We start from the raw sequence: 17,236 nt of genomic DNA on the forward strand, positions 1-17,236 counted from the left end.
ACTGAATCACCTACAGAGACCGCGAATCCCCAGCAGGGCATACCTTACCAACATTCAGCAAAAAACAATCCTGCCTCAAAACGCTTCCAATCTACACAGAACGAGCACTAAATCACAGGACCATGTTTAGTCTTATGAGGAGGAATATGCTTTTCCAAGATCTTTGGCAATCTTTTCACCTTCCCCTCAGTTTCCCATTACCTATGTATAAAGTCCTCACAGCACTGTTACGGTTAAAAAAGTGCAGAGTCCAACCGTTGCAGATGCAGCGACAGCCACCTGAACGGCTGTTACACAAGTAAAACGTAGGTGTTCGGAAAAAGGCATTAAACAGTGTGACCACTTTGCTTTGGAAAAGCGCACACATTCACATCCTTTACAGAAGTTTTCACTTTCTCTCCTGGAGATGCATGTAACAGGTATGAACCTCGAAACAACAGCCCCTCCTGTGGTGGTCACTCCTCCTGAGACAGACTGACTGACTCCTGGGGCAGGGCCCATGAATTCTAGTTTAAAAGCCACCGATGGTAACTCAGGCTTGAGAGAAAGGCAGGTTGGGGCGGTGGTTTTGGAGGAACTGTGAATGAACCAGCACATTTCCTGCTCACAAAGCCCCCTTCTCTTGCTTTGGTTGCTGTAAAAAGGGTCAGGAGCCTCGAGTATTCCCACTTCTAACCGATTAGTCACAAAACTTTATTTTTTTAACATACAAGTCTTTAAGTTACTATTTAAGGCGGCCTCACCTTGGAAACACAATATATAGAAAAGAGTATCTGGTAATATTTGGAAAGGTACCAGCTCATCCTGGTGTTACATACGTCTTTTTGAGAGAAAAATACTTCAAAGTTATCTTCTTATGAACACACTCTGCTTCAAAAAACACAAGCTTTTCAGAAAGAACACTCTGGGTAAAAAACACACACCAAAAACTTCTGAATAACTGTCCACCTACAAAAAAAACCTAGAAAAAAATCTTAAAATACATTTAGTTAAGGTACTTGAGGAGTTTGGCCTCCGTTTTTTGGTCATTAATAAATAGGGTATCGCCCACTTTCCATTTCAAGTATGTTTACCTCAGGTAAATGCCCATCACCGCTTCATACTTGTACAACTTCTGTACTTCACTGCTCTGTAATTCTCTTCTGTGGGAAACTAATGAAAAAAATGTTATGTGGAAGTGGATCCAAATGTCTAAGCCTATTTGGGGTGGGAGGAACTGGCCAGTAAGATGTATCTGAGAAATTCATACTGTACCTTCCCTATGAAAAATTTGGCTCTGTTGTAGACCACAGCTCAGTACAGCACTTTAGGTCTGTGCTTCCTTTCAAACACATGGATTAGATTCACTGATGTCAGCAGGACTTTCCACATTTTAAACCGAGGTACGTGTTCAAATATTTTTCTTTTGGGGCCAACAGATCATTTCCTGTTCCCGGGGTTCTATCGAACATTCCCCACAAAAAGCACTAAAAGGGAAAAGTAAATCCCTTCCTCAGCACCCCCCTTCCTCCGAGCCAGCAAGGGCTCTTCCTGCAGGGGTATCGGGGCAAAAAATAGGGTTTATTTAGTGCTTGAGTCAGGCCGAACTCAGCGGTGAACTCTGGCAGCACTCTTGCAATCTCTCATGCTCAGGAATAACTTTACCCTCCTGGGCAGCTGCTGAGAATTAGTTCCATCAGTTATTGCAAGAGCAAAGTTTTTCGTGTGTGTGAGCATTTGCAGTATCAATTGTACCCTGCTGAGACACCCCAGTCTGGTGTCTGTCCACTGCGTGTGGCTCCACGGCCTGCAGCTCACCTCCCTACAGTTAGCACTTACACTTGTGTGTATTTTAAACATCAGGAAAAGATAAATTTAACTTACAATGAGCATTGATTTAAAATTACCTCTACTTTTTTTAGCTGGGGTGTAATGTCATGCTAGCTTTCTGAGACAAGATATGTTGTAATGTAATGCACATATCTACACATGTATTTTATTTCCCCAAGTTGGAAAAAAAAAGGTTACCAAGCTGTTCCATAGGTATATATCCGGAGAAGAAGAAACAATGGCAATTGTCTTGCATTCAACCTAGAAGAAATTTGTGCTCATTTAAGGACTCTTCGGATAGTGAAATACAGTGCCTAATTACAAATAATTATTTATGTTCAAAATTCTTGGCACAGATGGTGGGTCACAATGCAATTGTAGAGCACTGGATTTCGGAAAGAGTTTTTTGCCAGAGAGGCCAGAAGGCCAAAAGGAAAAATTAGAAAAGTAAGTTATCTGGGAAGTTACTCAACATTTTAAAGTGGAGAAAAATCATCACCAGAGAAAGGTTTCTCCCATCTTTTATACTTTTTATGAAAGATGAATACAGTTGAGGGGAAGAGCAAAACCCAAGAGAGTTACACTGTTTTTGTCCATTTGGACCAAACCACCTGCAGAGATCACTAAGACAATCGTCAAGAGATGACTCCCAGAGTCTGCGTTTCGGTTCAGAATGCTTGTCTCCACCGCCCCATTTCCCTGCAGTCACCAACTGACACACGTGAACCACTTTGAAGTAAAACTTGTATTTTGCTTCGCTGCAGGTAAGCTCACTGAAGGCGAACCTACACGTCCATCTAGAGTGAGCCTCTGGAAACCCCTCTGCACTGTAAGCAAACAGTCTCCATCCTGTCTAGACCTCTGGGTCCCACCATGCACAGCGCTGCTCTGCAGGAGAAAGCACTGTTTCTTTCTGGGAAAAACAATGTGCCCTAGGACAGGGGGTACAAATGGGGCCCCCCCAGGTTTCAACCTGCTGGCAAGATGGAACAGCCCTCGGAGCCCCGTGACACCCACGGGTGTCACAAAGCACGGCACAGCCCCCAGAAGGCTGGCAGAGCCCTGGGGCTGCTCAAGGTGTCTGTGGCCACTGGACAGCCCGAGGGCAGCTGCCGGAGCCCAGGGCAGGATGGAGTTTCTGGGCGCCACGCAGGTAGCCAGCTACTGCGGCAGAAGGAAGGGCTGCCTGTTCCCAGATCTAGCTCCCACCAGCACCACCAAGGACACCTATCAGTCCTACTGCCTACCGGGCTACCGCTACCTCAACTCCTGGAGGCCCAGTCAGCTTCACAAAGTGGTTTTGGTCCCTGACAGCTCTGACAAGGAATTTAATTCCACTGGGCGTCCGCCCACTGTTCTGCCTGCATTACGCTCCAGCCTGCATGCCCGCTACAGCACTCGCGACTGGCACCATGCGAACATGGTTCAGTTAAAAGGCTCCGAAGCCTCCAGGTACTGTGCTGGTAGACTGAATGCTGATTCAATGAGACTGATGCAAAATAAGGATCAACTGACTTATCTGATGCAAGAAGACAGTAGAAGAAGCCTAGGAGAGAGGATCACCAACATTGATTTCTGGAGATCTGAGCTCATCTATGAGCTAGAGTGCCTGCTGAAAGAGACCCAAGCCTTGGAAACAGCAAAGCAGCGGCTCCAATGCGCTGCAGATGCACTGCAAGGACCACTGAAGGTAGGTTTGACACAGCTAGTCATCTCATGACTGCGTTGTGGAATGGGTAAAGCAAATGGCTTTATCTCTGTTGAATACTAGTAGGACATTTACTGTTATCATCAAGGCATGTCTTGGTGAAACGTTATCCTCCGTAAGAAGGAAACCTGGCCACCATGGGCTTTATGTATAAAAGTCAACAAAGGAACCTATCCACACGCTTCCAGGCCTTCTTTTCCTTCCTTGCTGCTTGAGGCTCCAGGAGGCCAAGTGTCCCTCAGGCACTGGCCGGTCAGCTCAATACATTACAGGAGAGCAGCAGACGGCCCTCTAAGCTGCGATATCCTGATGTTCTTATCTAGTTCTGAATTTTCTGCTGTTGCTTGGTGAAAATAATATTTTCACTGAGGATGGCATATCATTTGTGTTACATTTTGAAGTTCTCCAGAATCTTAAAGGCAAATTAATTGCAACAGAAAAAGCAACAGTAATATGAGTCAAGGAATGATGCTAGCAAAAACTCAAAACATGCAAAAACCAGAGTCAAAGTTGCCTCATAAATGTCGTCTGGAGTACTGCTGATGGAAGATATGTCTATCAGAAATGTTTCTAGGCAAATACAAATAGAAAACCAAATTTCAGTATTCAGTAATGCCTTTTTTATCTGTTTGTATCTGTAATGATTCAGAGTGGCAGGCTGAGGATACTTTCTATTTTCTGCTGAAAGGCGTTGTGCCCGCTAATGCTGTTTCATTTATTAGTACGGTTCTAAACAAGTGGATGAGACATTAAGAGCCAAGTTAACCTGCTGGGGCAGGTTAACTGAATTCCCTACTCAATGACTGGAGTTACACAGTCATTCTCTTGTATAGGTATGAAACTTCCAAATTTTGGCATTGGGCAAGGGAGGATGAGGGGAGATGAAATTAAAGGATTTTGCTATGGAAGAGTGTAGAACACCACAGGTGTTTTAATCCACACAATTTACAACAAAGCTTGGGCATGTTGAGAAGTAGGCCCTGCTACACATTAATAAGCAGCTAATCAAACGGCAGCTAATCCTTAAAAGTATGTATTAACCGGTAAGTAGGAATGAGCCGCTAAGACGGATCATCTACCCTCAGTAGATGTCCATTACTTGACACGTCAGCTTGGTGGCCCCGTCAGCAAGGTTCAAGGTTTCACTCCACAATGTGGTACTGAGCCTATTACAAATGTCCCTTGGTTTGCTTACAGACAGCCCTAGAATGCTTGTACCACCGTGAGATGCGGAAGGGTATAGACTTAGTTCATGATGATGTGGAAAAGAACCTCATAAAGGTAAGATCAGACTTATTAGTTCATTTTTCAAACTGTGGGAATAACTAAAATCCAACTAAATGCTTATCAGGGTAAAAGCATTGGAGTATTTTCTTCCTTTTGTTCATTTGGAAGACTGAGGGGGGAAAGGGGAAGAAACCAGGTAAAACTAAATATATTGGGAATGGTTAACATTCTATTCATCCTTCCTGGAGCAAGAGGAGCCCAGCATCCTTGTAAGGCCTTGTCCAGTTCTATCTTCTCTCATCCTATAAAACATTTCTCAAGATGGTTTTTTTGGGCCATGGTCTATAGAATCTCAGAATTTCTTAAGGCTTACAGTATAAAATGCTGGTTTACTGCCTTGGTCTATATATAGTGTTATTGAACAAAGAAAAAGAGATGGATAGTAATGATTGCTAAATCTTTTAAATAAAAAAAATAATCAAGTAACATTTTGCTAACATATTTGAAAGAAGTTATATTGGATGTGTATGAGAACAGAAATACTAGAAAAGAACATTTTGGGACAATGGCATTGCTTCGAGCACTTTTCTGTATTAATAGATTACAGAAGGATGTGCAGACCACTTGGATAACCAAGATGCTTGTTCAGAGCCTATAGCCTGCAACTTGAGTTTTAGAGTTTTAATGAAGAAACAAGGAGCGAATATATATGAGCTGAAGTATTTCAGCACTTAATTTAGCATGAGAATTCAGGGTAGGATGAAATACTGCTAAGTGTTCTCCATAAACAGATGAAAAAAATTATTTTTTCAAAATGAAAAATAAAGACCATTTGCCTGATCTCTCCAAGCACTGCTCTGACTAGATAGTGACAATAAAGGACAACAAAGGCTCATTTTTTAATAACGTTCTAAAGTTGCTGTCACTCCTACACATACTGGACAAGTACAGAGACAAAGCCTGTCTTTTTAAATTTGGCGTGTCTTAAAGACTTACCAATAATTTAAAAGAGTTTATTCACTGTTTCAAAACTCACAAGTGTACACACTTAGGTAAGAGCGTATGTTGGGCTAAAACAGAGTTTTTAAAAAAGAGGTTGGAACACCATAATGTTGTTTGAGGGATGATAATTACTATGTTTGCAGAGTTTGCAGTGTGGTTGGTTTGAGTATTTTTTATTTATTTTAAGCTGAGTGGAACCTGGCTTTGAATTTGAGTAATATTTACAGTTTTGAAGAATATTACAATATACTTCCTTAGGGAGCCTGTTTCTGAAATCAGATATATTTCAACCTACTGCACTATGAGCAAAATATGTGGATTGTTCTAGAAAAATAAAGAAGTAGCTAGAGAGAGTAGTTTAACAGCTTCGTTCATGTTTCAAGTTTCTTCATTATACTTAAGCCAAGCAAAATTTGACTTTATATTTATTAGAATAACTTCATCTGATGAAATGCAGTATCATGTTTGATATAATATAAAAAGTAATACAAAACTAAGTCAAAAGATACAACTTTGTAGCACTGAGGAAGAGAGGGACGAAAACACATCCTATGAGGACAGGCTGAGAGAGTCGGGGTTGTTCAGCCTGGAGAAGGTAAGGCTCTGGAGAGACCTTATTATGGCCTTTCAGCACTTCAAGGGGGTCTATAGGAAAGATGGGGACAACCTTTTTAGCAGGGCCTGTTTTAAACTAAAAGAGGGTAGATTTAGACTAGATATAAGGAAGAAATGTTTTTACAGTGAGGGTGGTGAAACACTGGCCCAGGCTGCCCAGAGAAGTTGTGGATGCCCCATCCCTGGAAACATTCAAGGCCTGGTTGGATGGGGCTCTGAGCAACCTGATGTAGTTGAAGATGTCCCTACTTCTTGCAGGGCCTTGGACTAGATGGCCTTTAAAGGTCCTTTCCAAACTATTCTATGATTCTTGACCTACACTGCATTTGAGATATGTGAGAAGGTTGCAACATCCAGAATGCAGAATAAGAAGGGTAAATAACACTGAAACAAATGAAGTTTGATGAAAGCACTGACACTGTATATTTTCCACTGTAGGAGGTTGATGCATTCAAGGACTGTCAAGAAATATTGACAAAACTTGCACAGAAAATCAATCAACAGCTGGGGTAAGACTTTACATTTCATTCCTGTTTTAAAGATAGGAAAGCTGAATTCAGTGTTAGCTAGTATCTAACGACAGACTGAAAATGGCAAAAGCAAAATGAGAGACTTAGCCTGTTAGATGCTCATTGTCCTCCACTTCTAATTTGTACCATTGATAGAATTTGGATGTTAAACTGCAGAACAGCAATACTTACCATTTAAAGATGACTGTGACTCAATTTTTAAAGTCATGTTTATTCTGAAATTTTTCATTAAAATTAGGGACACAAAAATTATGGCTTAGTTGTGCCAGTGTTGCTATGTGGCACACTGCAGTGATGTTCAAAGGGATTTTTTTTTTTTTTAATTACAAAACTAAATTCAAAGGAAATTTATTATTGACAAAAGAAACAGGAATCTAAGCACATCATAAGGTATGCGATGAGTTGTGGAGTGGACTTAAATTATTTTTAAGTATATTTGTATATATTTTTGCTATGGGAGGCTTTGGAATTTATTTCATGTGTTTGAGAGTACACAAATATCCTAGTAAATGCAAATTAAATTTAAGTCTCACCATTTGATTAGGTAAAACTATTCTGAATACAGTGTTTTGTCAACTACACAGAACTGATACAAATTTTAAAAGCCATGTTTACATGCCACGACATGATTCGCAAGAGAAAAAGTCCAAGTATTCACACACAAGGAAGATAAAATTGTACAGCTCTTGATTATTATGCTATAGGAGAAAAAGTCATCAGTAGATTTTATAAATGATTGCTCTTATTAATGGCAGTCAGGACTCACGAGTCAGGTTAGATGTAGTTCTGCAGTTCATTCTGCTACTGTAACGTATCGGGTATACGATCAGATAAAAGCTAAGTTCTTATTTGGTGGCATGAACTCTGTCTAGCCCTTTAGGCTGGTATTTCTGGTTACCTTTGATTCAGTTCTGTCACCACATCAGGCAGACCAATAGTCATGTCAGTTGACAGAAACTGCAATATTTGCAAAAAAGTGTCAATACGTCGGCTGTCTTCCTGATGCTCTGGAAAGCAAGACTTTGGTTCTTTTTTCATCCATATTAGTCCAATTCTAGTCCAAAGTCTGCCAGGCCTTCCCCCTTTTGGAAGAGCCAATGGAGATAAGTTACTCCAAAAATTCCCTGTGGGTAAGAAAGCAGAGGTGGAGCAACATGTTTCTCTCCTCGTGATCAAGATGAGCAGAAATATTTAAATAGGTTTTCCAGTGATGTACAATTTGAATTACACCAAGTGAATTTGCCCCCCAAATTAGGAGAGATGGGAAACCACAGCTCTGGTCTGCCCTTTTCTTTCTCACTTACAGCTTTGCTGACATGAAGATTATCACTGAAAACCTCCCCTCCATTTCCTCTGGGGCTTTCCTTTGCGCCACATAACAACTATCTGTTGTTTTTCACCCTCGTGGCTGTCTCTCGTCAAAATGACAAACATTATTCAATGCAGTGAGTTAAATTCAGTGCTTTGAGGAACACTCACTAGAGGCTGAAAGGGATGAATGGTACAGCAGCTCCCTCTAGATAAATTACAGCACCGAGCATTTTCAAGCCACTGTAAATGCCAACAAACTATGAAGTGAAGCATTGTAGGAAGATAATGAAAGCAATTAGCTATTTAGCATAACAGCATTAAAGGTGGTTCAGATTAACGTAATTCTTTCCCCTTCACAGCATCAATAGAGATGCCCAGCATGCCCTGGAACAGGATCTTTCTGACAAAAATACAGCCTGTTTTATTGATGAGAAGTGCTTTAACCTGAATAACACATCGAACAGCATCAACTTTTACCATGGAGTGGAGAAAACAGATGGGACGTGAGTATGAGTGACTACTGTAGCCTTCTCTTTCCATGCTCCCTGCTCTAAGAGCAAGCCTGATTACAGCACAAGCCCTGTCCTTATCTTTGAGAAGTGATATAGAAAGAAGTGGCCTCTCTCTCTGTGTGGCCCTGTCCTTCCTTGGTGTGAAACGCTCCATCATCCTCAATTATTCCCTGCCTCCTAACAGCTGCCCTTGTTGGAGGCCGGGCAGAAGCTGGCAGTCTGCAGCACCCACAGCCCTGGTGTGCAGTGAGCTGTGTTCCTCAGCGAGGACGGCTGGTTGAACCGCGGTGCAGCTGACTCCTTGCCCTCAGCCTCCTTCGTGCACATCTCTCCCTCTGGTTTTCACTTACACTGTTCTGTGGCCTTCAGGTTTCAAAACCACTTCCAAACAAATAAAAATTCAGCTAAGGTGTGCAGTTAAGTGCAATGCAGTAAACAGCATGCAAGTGTACACCAAAGACTATTTATATTTTCTGCAAAAATAGCTTGGGTTATCTGGAAATCGGGCCATCAAGCTATACAGAGATACATATTAAACAGGATGATCAAAAAGATTTGGCGCAGCTTTAGCATTACAGACAACTAAAATTACTGAACTAAAATGTCCCAATTGTATACAGTTTCAAAACTGTTTATTAGGAGTGGCCTCATCAAGACCTGCATCCAATCCAAAAGCAACAGCAGAAGAAGAGCAGCTTGCAATAGAGGGCAGTGTTTTTGTGCTAATGACTTGTTAGTTCCCTTATCACTCTCTAACATAGCGATATTCGAATGGTGAATGTAGTCTGCAATCTCAAATGATAACGACTATCTTGTTGGAAGGAGAAAAAAAAAATCAGTATACTTTGTTTACTTATGTTCTGCTTTTCATTAGAAGATCACCTCATTCACTACTGAAACGAGGGCACATTCGAAGGAAACTTGGCAGCCATTCTGCTGACTCTAGTAACACTACCTACTTTTAGGATTAGCAATAAATAAAATTATTCTAGTCAGCTCTGGTGAAAAGCAAATTCATGGGGATAAGTTTTACAGCCCTTTTCCTTTCTCACCAACCATTATCCAAAGAAATGCCATTTTTCATTAACATTTTCCTGAAACCATTTGGCAGACTGAGACATACCTGCAGCACTCAGGAAAAGAGCAGGTGTTTTCTGTGCACCAGAGCCAGCCGGATGAGTTACAGTCTGAAAAAGCAATGTAAAAGAACAGATTAAGTACTAAGTATTTCAGATAGTCAAGATGGAAACCTACTTGGAAATTTATTTTTCTGATGAGAATATGAATATAATGATCACACCACAGATGGAAAAAAACCCCAAACGCAATACTCGGCAGAAAGTACACTGAGATGGTCTGGAACAGTAGCTGTAAGCAATGTCAGCTCAGAGGTAGCATACCGATTTATGTGCTTTACTACGGTATCATGTTGCTTACCTGAAGCTGCCTAAATAGATGTGTGGCACTAAGGAATTCTAAATCGTTTAGGAAGACCAGTACTTCTGTTTGGGGAGAGAGGAACACTCTATGAAAAACTGAGAAAAGGGCCCCTGAGAAAACAAGCACCAACAAATTTTTTTTTTTTGCATCCCTTAATATTTATTCTCAGTGTTCAATTAAAATCTAAAGTTAATGTAAAACTCAATAAATAGTGACCTTTCCCTGCAGAGTTTAATACAGGCATAATTCTTAGAAAGAAGTTTTGTGTGGAGAATGAAGTCTAAACACAGGCAGAAGTTTGTCTCAGTGTTTCAGTTTGGCAAGTAAAATATCCGTACCTTTTCATAAAATACGCTAAATGTTTCTGGGTGAAGGGAGAGGTGATCTATTAGGCTAAGCAATGCATTAATGAAGGTGGTGACTTTAACTCCAAAGAGAGTAGCTTATGCTGCATCAGTTTTCAAGCTGGGGGCTCTTTAAATTCTCAGTTTGGAAAGACTTGAGTGTGGGATTTATATTCATAATTACGTTAATTATGATAATGAAGGCCATCTGTGAAGCTTGGACACAAACCCAAGCATCCCAAAGTTTGTTTCCATGCAGGACGTTGCAGCAGGAACATTCATGGGTGGCATTTTTTAGTGCAGGAGCCCTGTATTCAGTCGTTCTCTGTGTATTCATAGGCCTTTCCATAGCAGCGCCATTTCTGCTTGTCTCATAGATATTATTGAATTTAACAGTAACAGCCACGTAAGTTAAAGCAGAGGTGTTCATTTTAATACATAGAGAAGTAAGAGGATGAAGATATTTATCTGAACAACACAGCACAGAAGGACAGTGTTGGAACTGGGAGAAAAATTCCAGTTCTCCTTATTCCTAGGTCCGTGCCTTATCCGTTCTTTCTGATGATGAGGGCTACTGGCATCTCAGCGCCACACGCTTTATTATATAGTTCATGCATATGTTACGAGGTAGGGCCGCTCTGACAGCAGACAAGAGCTGTCTGAAGAGCTGTCTAACAATCCTTCCCTCCTTTGGTTTCTTGCTTATTTTCCCTGTAGATGTCAGGATACAACGTCAGGTGCTCATGTTCTCTGGTGGTTGGTGACACGTAACTCTGTTTCCCCAGGATAAGGATTTGGGTTCACAAAAATAGACTGTATTGGAGTCTAATTTGATGGTGTGCAATGTACAGGAGGTCATGCTACATAATCTAATAATCCACTAAGGCCATAAGCACTCTGAACCTTGATACAGAGAAATGTGTCAAATTTCAGCTGAGATACAGCAGCAGGTATGAACTCAGACCATCACCTAATCTGTTAAAGACAAGAAGAAGGTGCGTTGCTGACATTGATACATGATCTTAAAAACTATATTTAAGCAAAAGGTATGCAAGAAAAGGTCATTCTTTATACAGCAGAACATAAATCTACTTACTTTGGTGATGACATTAAGACCTGAATTAGCAGCTACAATATCCAAGCAACCCATAGGAATTCTGTTGAAGCAGCTCTCCAAAATCTTCCCTTCCTGTTGCCAAATCTTTGGTTTATAGAGGAAAAAAGGAAAAAGAAGCGAGCATGAAATCAACAGAATCACCTGATTTATGTGATTGCACAGTTTGCACAGTTCAGTGGATGAACACTTAATCTCAGTGCATTTCATTGTAATTATCACTGAACAGAAAATAGCTCACCTCCACTTTTATCTTTTGTTTTCCTCTTATTTTCAATTTCTAACTAGTGTTTCAAATCCTGAAACATGGGCTAAATTCAGTGAAGACAATATCAGGTGCTCTCAACATGCAAGGGCCAACTCTGCCAAGCTCCGAGAGGAAGCAGAGGTTAGACTGGAGAGCAAATCTGAGGAGATATGGAATCATTTCATCAGTACCAACCTGGCCTTTAATAATCGTATTGCTGAAGTAGCTGATGCAAAGAATAAACTCCAAGCACAACTGGGCAAGGTAAGACTCACTAAGATTTGGCAGCTGCATGTTATCTTAGTTGTACCTGAAAAGCATAGAAATCCTCCTTCCTGAATAAGCCCCTCCTCAAAAGATATACCTGTATTACCTGTCCTCAAATGGTGCACTTGAATCACACACGGCCTGAGAAGACCCCACTCAAAGACAGGCAGGCTGACAGGATGATAAGGTTTTATAAGGAACCATGCAACGTCCGTCCATAATCACCCACTGATTATGTTCATTTGCAACTTACATATTTAAAGTGTTTAAATCTCAGACGGTATTTTTTTCTATTTTACATTTATTGATGATATTCCCTGGCTGTTTCCTGATACAGAAATAGTACATGAATTACTTTTTTCTTTTTTTTTAAACAGTGAATTAAATTTCATTTTCATAGACTCATAGAATGGTTCGGGTTGGAAGGGACCTTACAGCTCATCCCGGTTCCACCCGCCTGCCCTGGGCAGGGACACCTCCCACCAGACCAGGCTGCTCAAAGCCCCGTCCAACCTGTCCTTTAATACCTCCAGGGATGGGGCAGCCACAACCTCCCTGGGCAACCTGGGCCAGGGGCTCACCACCCTCGCAGAAAATAATTTCTTCTGATATCCAATCTAAATCTACCCTCTTTCAGTTTGTAACCATTACCGCTCATTTTTTAGAGCCCTACATTAACTAAAATTTGGAAGTATTGACATAGAGAATATCATTAGTCTACCTTTTACACCTAATTTACAAGTTTTTCTCTCCCTTTCAATAAATATAATTCCACATCTTTAACCTGAATTTTGGCCTGGTCGGGGTCAGAAACAGCCTGATATTTCGGAGTGGGTCAGACAGCAAACTTTTCAAACATTTGTTCTGCCTTTGTCTTCCTAAAATACAAAGCAGAAATGACACAGGAGGAGAGAGACCTGTATTAATCTCTACCTGTATTACCTTTTCAGTAAGTTTTCACTGAAATAAGTGACGTGTTGGATGTGTATTAGTTGAATTTTGAAACATATATTCTGAAGTTAACGAGAGCTCCTGCCTTTGCACTGACAGCTAAGATCTTGTTAAGCTAGCAAGACTCCCTGTCTTACCTTCATGTGACTTCAGTCAGAGTTCAGTAAGTTCTTCCGTTGAGACTCTTTCTCTCATATTGGACCCTCGTGTTCACTCATTTGTTTCAATGCACATTTGGAAACAATAGAGTTTTCCTGCCATTCTATTTGCCATAAGTAGTTTATGATGTTTTCAGTTTATTTTTAGGGACTCTTAGGAAAGTGCAAACTAACCAGCAAAATATGTGTTAAGTCACAGCACATAAATTAACGTCTTGTTGGGTTTTTTTTCCCCTGCTTATAAAGCATGGAAGATGGTGAATGTAGTTTTTCGTGTGTTTTTGATTGTATATGATCTAGCCAACTATAGCACTTTATCCCTGAATTGCCCATCCATCTAAGTTTCTCATGGATTTAATCTATGAACATTTGCTTCACATTTTCCATTGACCTTTTCTAATACTGTTAAGCGCCCCTTTTATAAAAGAACTTCTAGCATAAGGTAGGACATGGTGCACATACAGAATCACAAAGTGCACTGTAAGATATCAACATACGAGCAGGGATTTTGTCATGGAGTCCAGCTGATACTGTGACATAACTGCTGACAACTGGTATATAATGGCAAAAAATTATTTATGTCTTTATACCGTTACACCATTAAAAAGCAGCAATAAGCTATCTGGAGAAACTTGCATAATCATATTTGTGTAAAGAGTAAGTTTGTATTGTATACATGGATAAAAAATAAGATTGCAGTCTATGAACGAATGCTGCTGTTACCGCTGAGTTACTAGTTAGCACGTACGTGCAGAAATACTTTACTCGTCACAAACTCTATAGTAATGCAGTTACATCAAAATAACAAAATGCTAGAGAAGAAGAAAGCTGCCCATGCCGGTGAGGAGTAATTCAGGCTTGTCAGAGTTGTCAAAGGTAAGGAGAATACAATAGCTTTCCTGAGCAAAAACATTGCTGGTTTCGATGTGGGTGAAGTTCCATGGTAGAAGTCCTGTTAATTCTCTTGCTCATGACCATACCTCAAAAGGACAACAGGAAAGAAAAGGCAAGTGAGGGCAGAAGTGAGTAAGGAACGAGTGCTCATTTAACCATTATCTATAGGTAAGCATAACATAGTACACTTTCTTCTTTCTCCAGGCTTGCAGCATAGTCTGTAATAATCGGAGAAAAAAAAAATTGCTAGGATATGCTTTAATAAGACAGCCAATGGCTGTCCCAAATTCTGCTGCACTTCTGTTCTTCCATTGGGATGTGATTATAGTCAAATGCAGCTACTACAGTTCCTGTTCCCTTCAGGTCTACCAGCAATTGGACAGTGGTGCCACAATTTTGATTTTTCTGTTTAAAAAAATCAGCCAATCTTTCAAAGGCTGTTTTTGCACTGACTGCTCAAGCTATGAATGCCACTCTCGGAGACATACTTCTCTCTGCCAAATTATTTTCCTAGCTAAGCAGGCTAGCTCCATAAAATGAGAGGAAAATGAGCATAGAAAAGATTCGCTATCTTGGAACCAGGAAATGCTATTAATTTAATGAGGTCTGGAGCCCATTTGGAATGTAAAATACTTTTCTGATTTGTAAAATAGGAAAATCTCTTCCAGACAAAAAAAACCCCAACAACCTACAGGGAACCTCCTGCAACTGTTTGTTTCTAAAATCTGTACCCTGAAAAAGGAAAAGAAATCAAAAAATACATAAAAGAGTAAATAGTGGGAATATGGTGATGATCTAAAAATGATCCTATGTTGAAATGGCACATTTTCTTCTGTTTGTATCACTTGCATATCAAAGATTGGCTGGTTAAGATCACAAACCAAATGCCTAATGCCTCAGCTTGTGGTCCGCTGCATGCTCTTTGGAAGCATAGAGCACCAGGTGGAACAGCTTGTCTTATATTGTAGATTTCATCTATTGGCCCTGGAAAAATATAGTTTTCCTTTGGAACTAAGCTTTTTGTAAAAACTCATCTAATTATGCTTAAATTCTTGGATCAGTACACTGTACTAGTGCCTGCCATTGATACTGTGGTGGGGATTGTGCTGTGCGCCATGGTTAACATTTGTCATATTGTACTTAAAATGTTTCTCCTGGCCTGATCTTTTTTTTTCATATTTAGTTTATATTGCCTATACGTATGATGGCTTCATGGCCACACGTTTACAGTCCTGACTTTCTATGCAACAATGTCATTGCTTCAAACTTGTTTAGGGAAATCTACTACCAAAAGGAACGTGGGCATTGCTCTGGTAATGATGTATTGGAACATTTTTGCACTGCTGTACTCAAATGGTAAAGGGCCTTTCTCTTCCTGCCTTTCTTTCTCTTGCTTGATGACAGTATTATATCACATAGGAGATTATGTGAGCAGAGTGCTATTCATTAATTGCTTGGAAAACAATGAATAGGAATAAAAATACAAGAATGAACAAGGTTTAGTTAGTTCTGAATTTCCCCAAGCAAGCTAAGGAATTCCATGTGCAGTTTGCTATACCAGTTACTTCTAAAGAGGAAGGATTTCCCCCTTGGTAGGCATTTGCACATGTTGCATCATTCTTTCCTGGGTGCCGTTGTCTGCAGCAGTGCCTCACAGGACTGCTGCTCCCAAGAAGTTTGCTGGGTTGATATTCTAGTTCAACGGAAGTTGATAACAGTTGTGTTATCAAAGGCTCTGTATGAACAATCTACAGCAGTCCTTCCAAAGCTTCCTTCTCCTCCTAAGTACCACCAAATTCGTATTTCTCATATAAACAAAATGTAAAGAAAAACAGTAATCCATTATTATTCTGTTTAGTTTTATTCTAGGATATTTTCTTCCCTGATGGCTAGACAAGTCTGTTCTTTATACCAAAAGATACATAGAATGTATTTATGTGATGAAGGTATCCTGTTTTTACTTCTATCAAGCATTATGCCAGGAGTTTTGCCAAGACCTTCTCCATCAATGACATAATGTCTCCATTTCAGCTTACAAACTGTACAAGTCGGAGTAATAACTGTACCAGCAGTCCATCTGTTTTTATAAGGATTTTGTCTGCTCCTAGAACTGCTGGTGGGCTTGTACCTCAATTTCTAACATGTTCCTGCACCATTTACCTTAAGTTACTGAAATACAATTGAATAATAAACTCCAAGAATTTTCCTGTTGTAACCGATTGAGGTGCTGTCATAGTAATTAACCTAGGTTCACACTATAGAGTGTGCACACATCATATTTAGAAGCACATGAACAAAATACAGTCTTCAAAAAAAGACTTCAGCTAGTTTGCCTTAACTGTAAGCACTTTCCAATCCAGGTAAGCCAAGAGATGCACCTAAGAACTTTTCCCGGTAGGCATTTGAAAAACAGATTTTTGCTCCTTAAATAACTTTCTCAAACCCCAACATTCAAGCTGCTTTGCCTCTTTTTCATCTCTAAAACAGTGCAAACAAGACCAAATGACTTCAATTTCTAGTCATTAGACAATACATACGATGAAAACATGCATACGCTATCATAATATAAATTCACCTGTCCCATCACTTTTTTTTTTTTTACTATAAACCTACAACAACTTGCATTTAGTTAGAGGGACGGTTTAGCAATTTACAGATGTCTTGTCTTGGGGCAGATCAGATGCGTTTTTACCCTTTATTCTACTTGGAGTTTGGTCTGAATCCCAGTACTGAATAGGCTCCAAATTCAGATCAAGTAACCAAGTCAGCACAAGGGAAGTCTCTAAAGAGCGCTGGTCAGTGATTCCCATGGGCTTTTCTGCATTCTCAATCCAGCTGCTGTCTGCTCTTACTCTTACTTCATTGATGTATTCAGGAAATTGTCTGATTTTCATTGTCTGCTATTTGGCTCTTGCTGCCTGCCGCTTCTTTGGGAAAGCTGGCTACAGAGGCTGAAAAACCCCAAGTCTATCAGAAGTCTTGGAAGTGATTTGTATATAGGAACGGTAAAAAATGATTAAATTGCTTTTGTATAATTTTGAACAGACACCCATTCAATGCAGAAGGGAAATGCTGTCCTTGAAAACCTGTTTTATATGTGTCCGCGC

General features: G+C 40.2%; 1 protein-coding gene across 1 annotated transcript in view; it reads left to right on the forward strand.

The window, feature by feature from the left end:
- The first annotated feature begins 2,938 nt into the window (after positions 1-2,938).
- The window catches only part of TEKT5 (tektin 5), a 28,383-nt gene continuing 14,085 nt past the window's right edge, over positions 2,939-17,236 (forward strand). Inside the window, exons 1-5 of the mRNA XM_074599339.1 lie at positions 2,939-3,499; positions 4,715-4,798; positions 6,800-6,870; positions 8,562-8,705; positions 11,901-12,123. Coding sequence (XP_074455440.1) covers positions 2,939-3,499; positions 4,715-4,798; positions 6,800-6,870; positions 8,562-8,705; positions 11,901-12,123 — 1,083 coding nt within the window. The remainder of the gene's footprint in view (positions 3,500-4,714; positions 4,799-6,799; positions 6,871-8,561; positions 8,706-11,900; positions 12,124-17,236) is intronic.

This window comes from Larus michahellis, chromosome 8 (genome assembly GCF_964199755.1).
Source record: "Larus michahellis chromosome 8, bLarMic1.1, whole genome shotgun sequence".
Lineage (NCBI taxonomy): Eukaryota > Metazoa > Chordata > Aves > Charadriiformes > Laridae > Larus > Larus michahellis.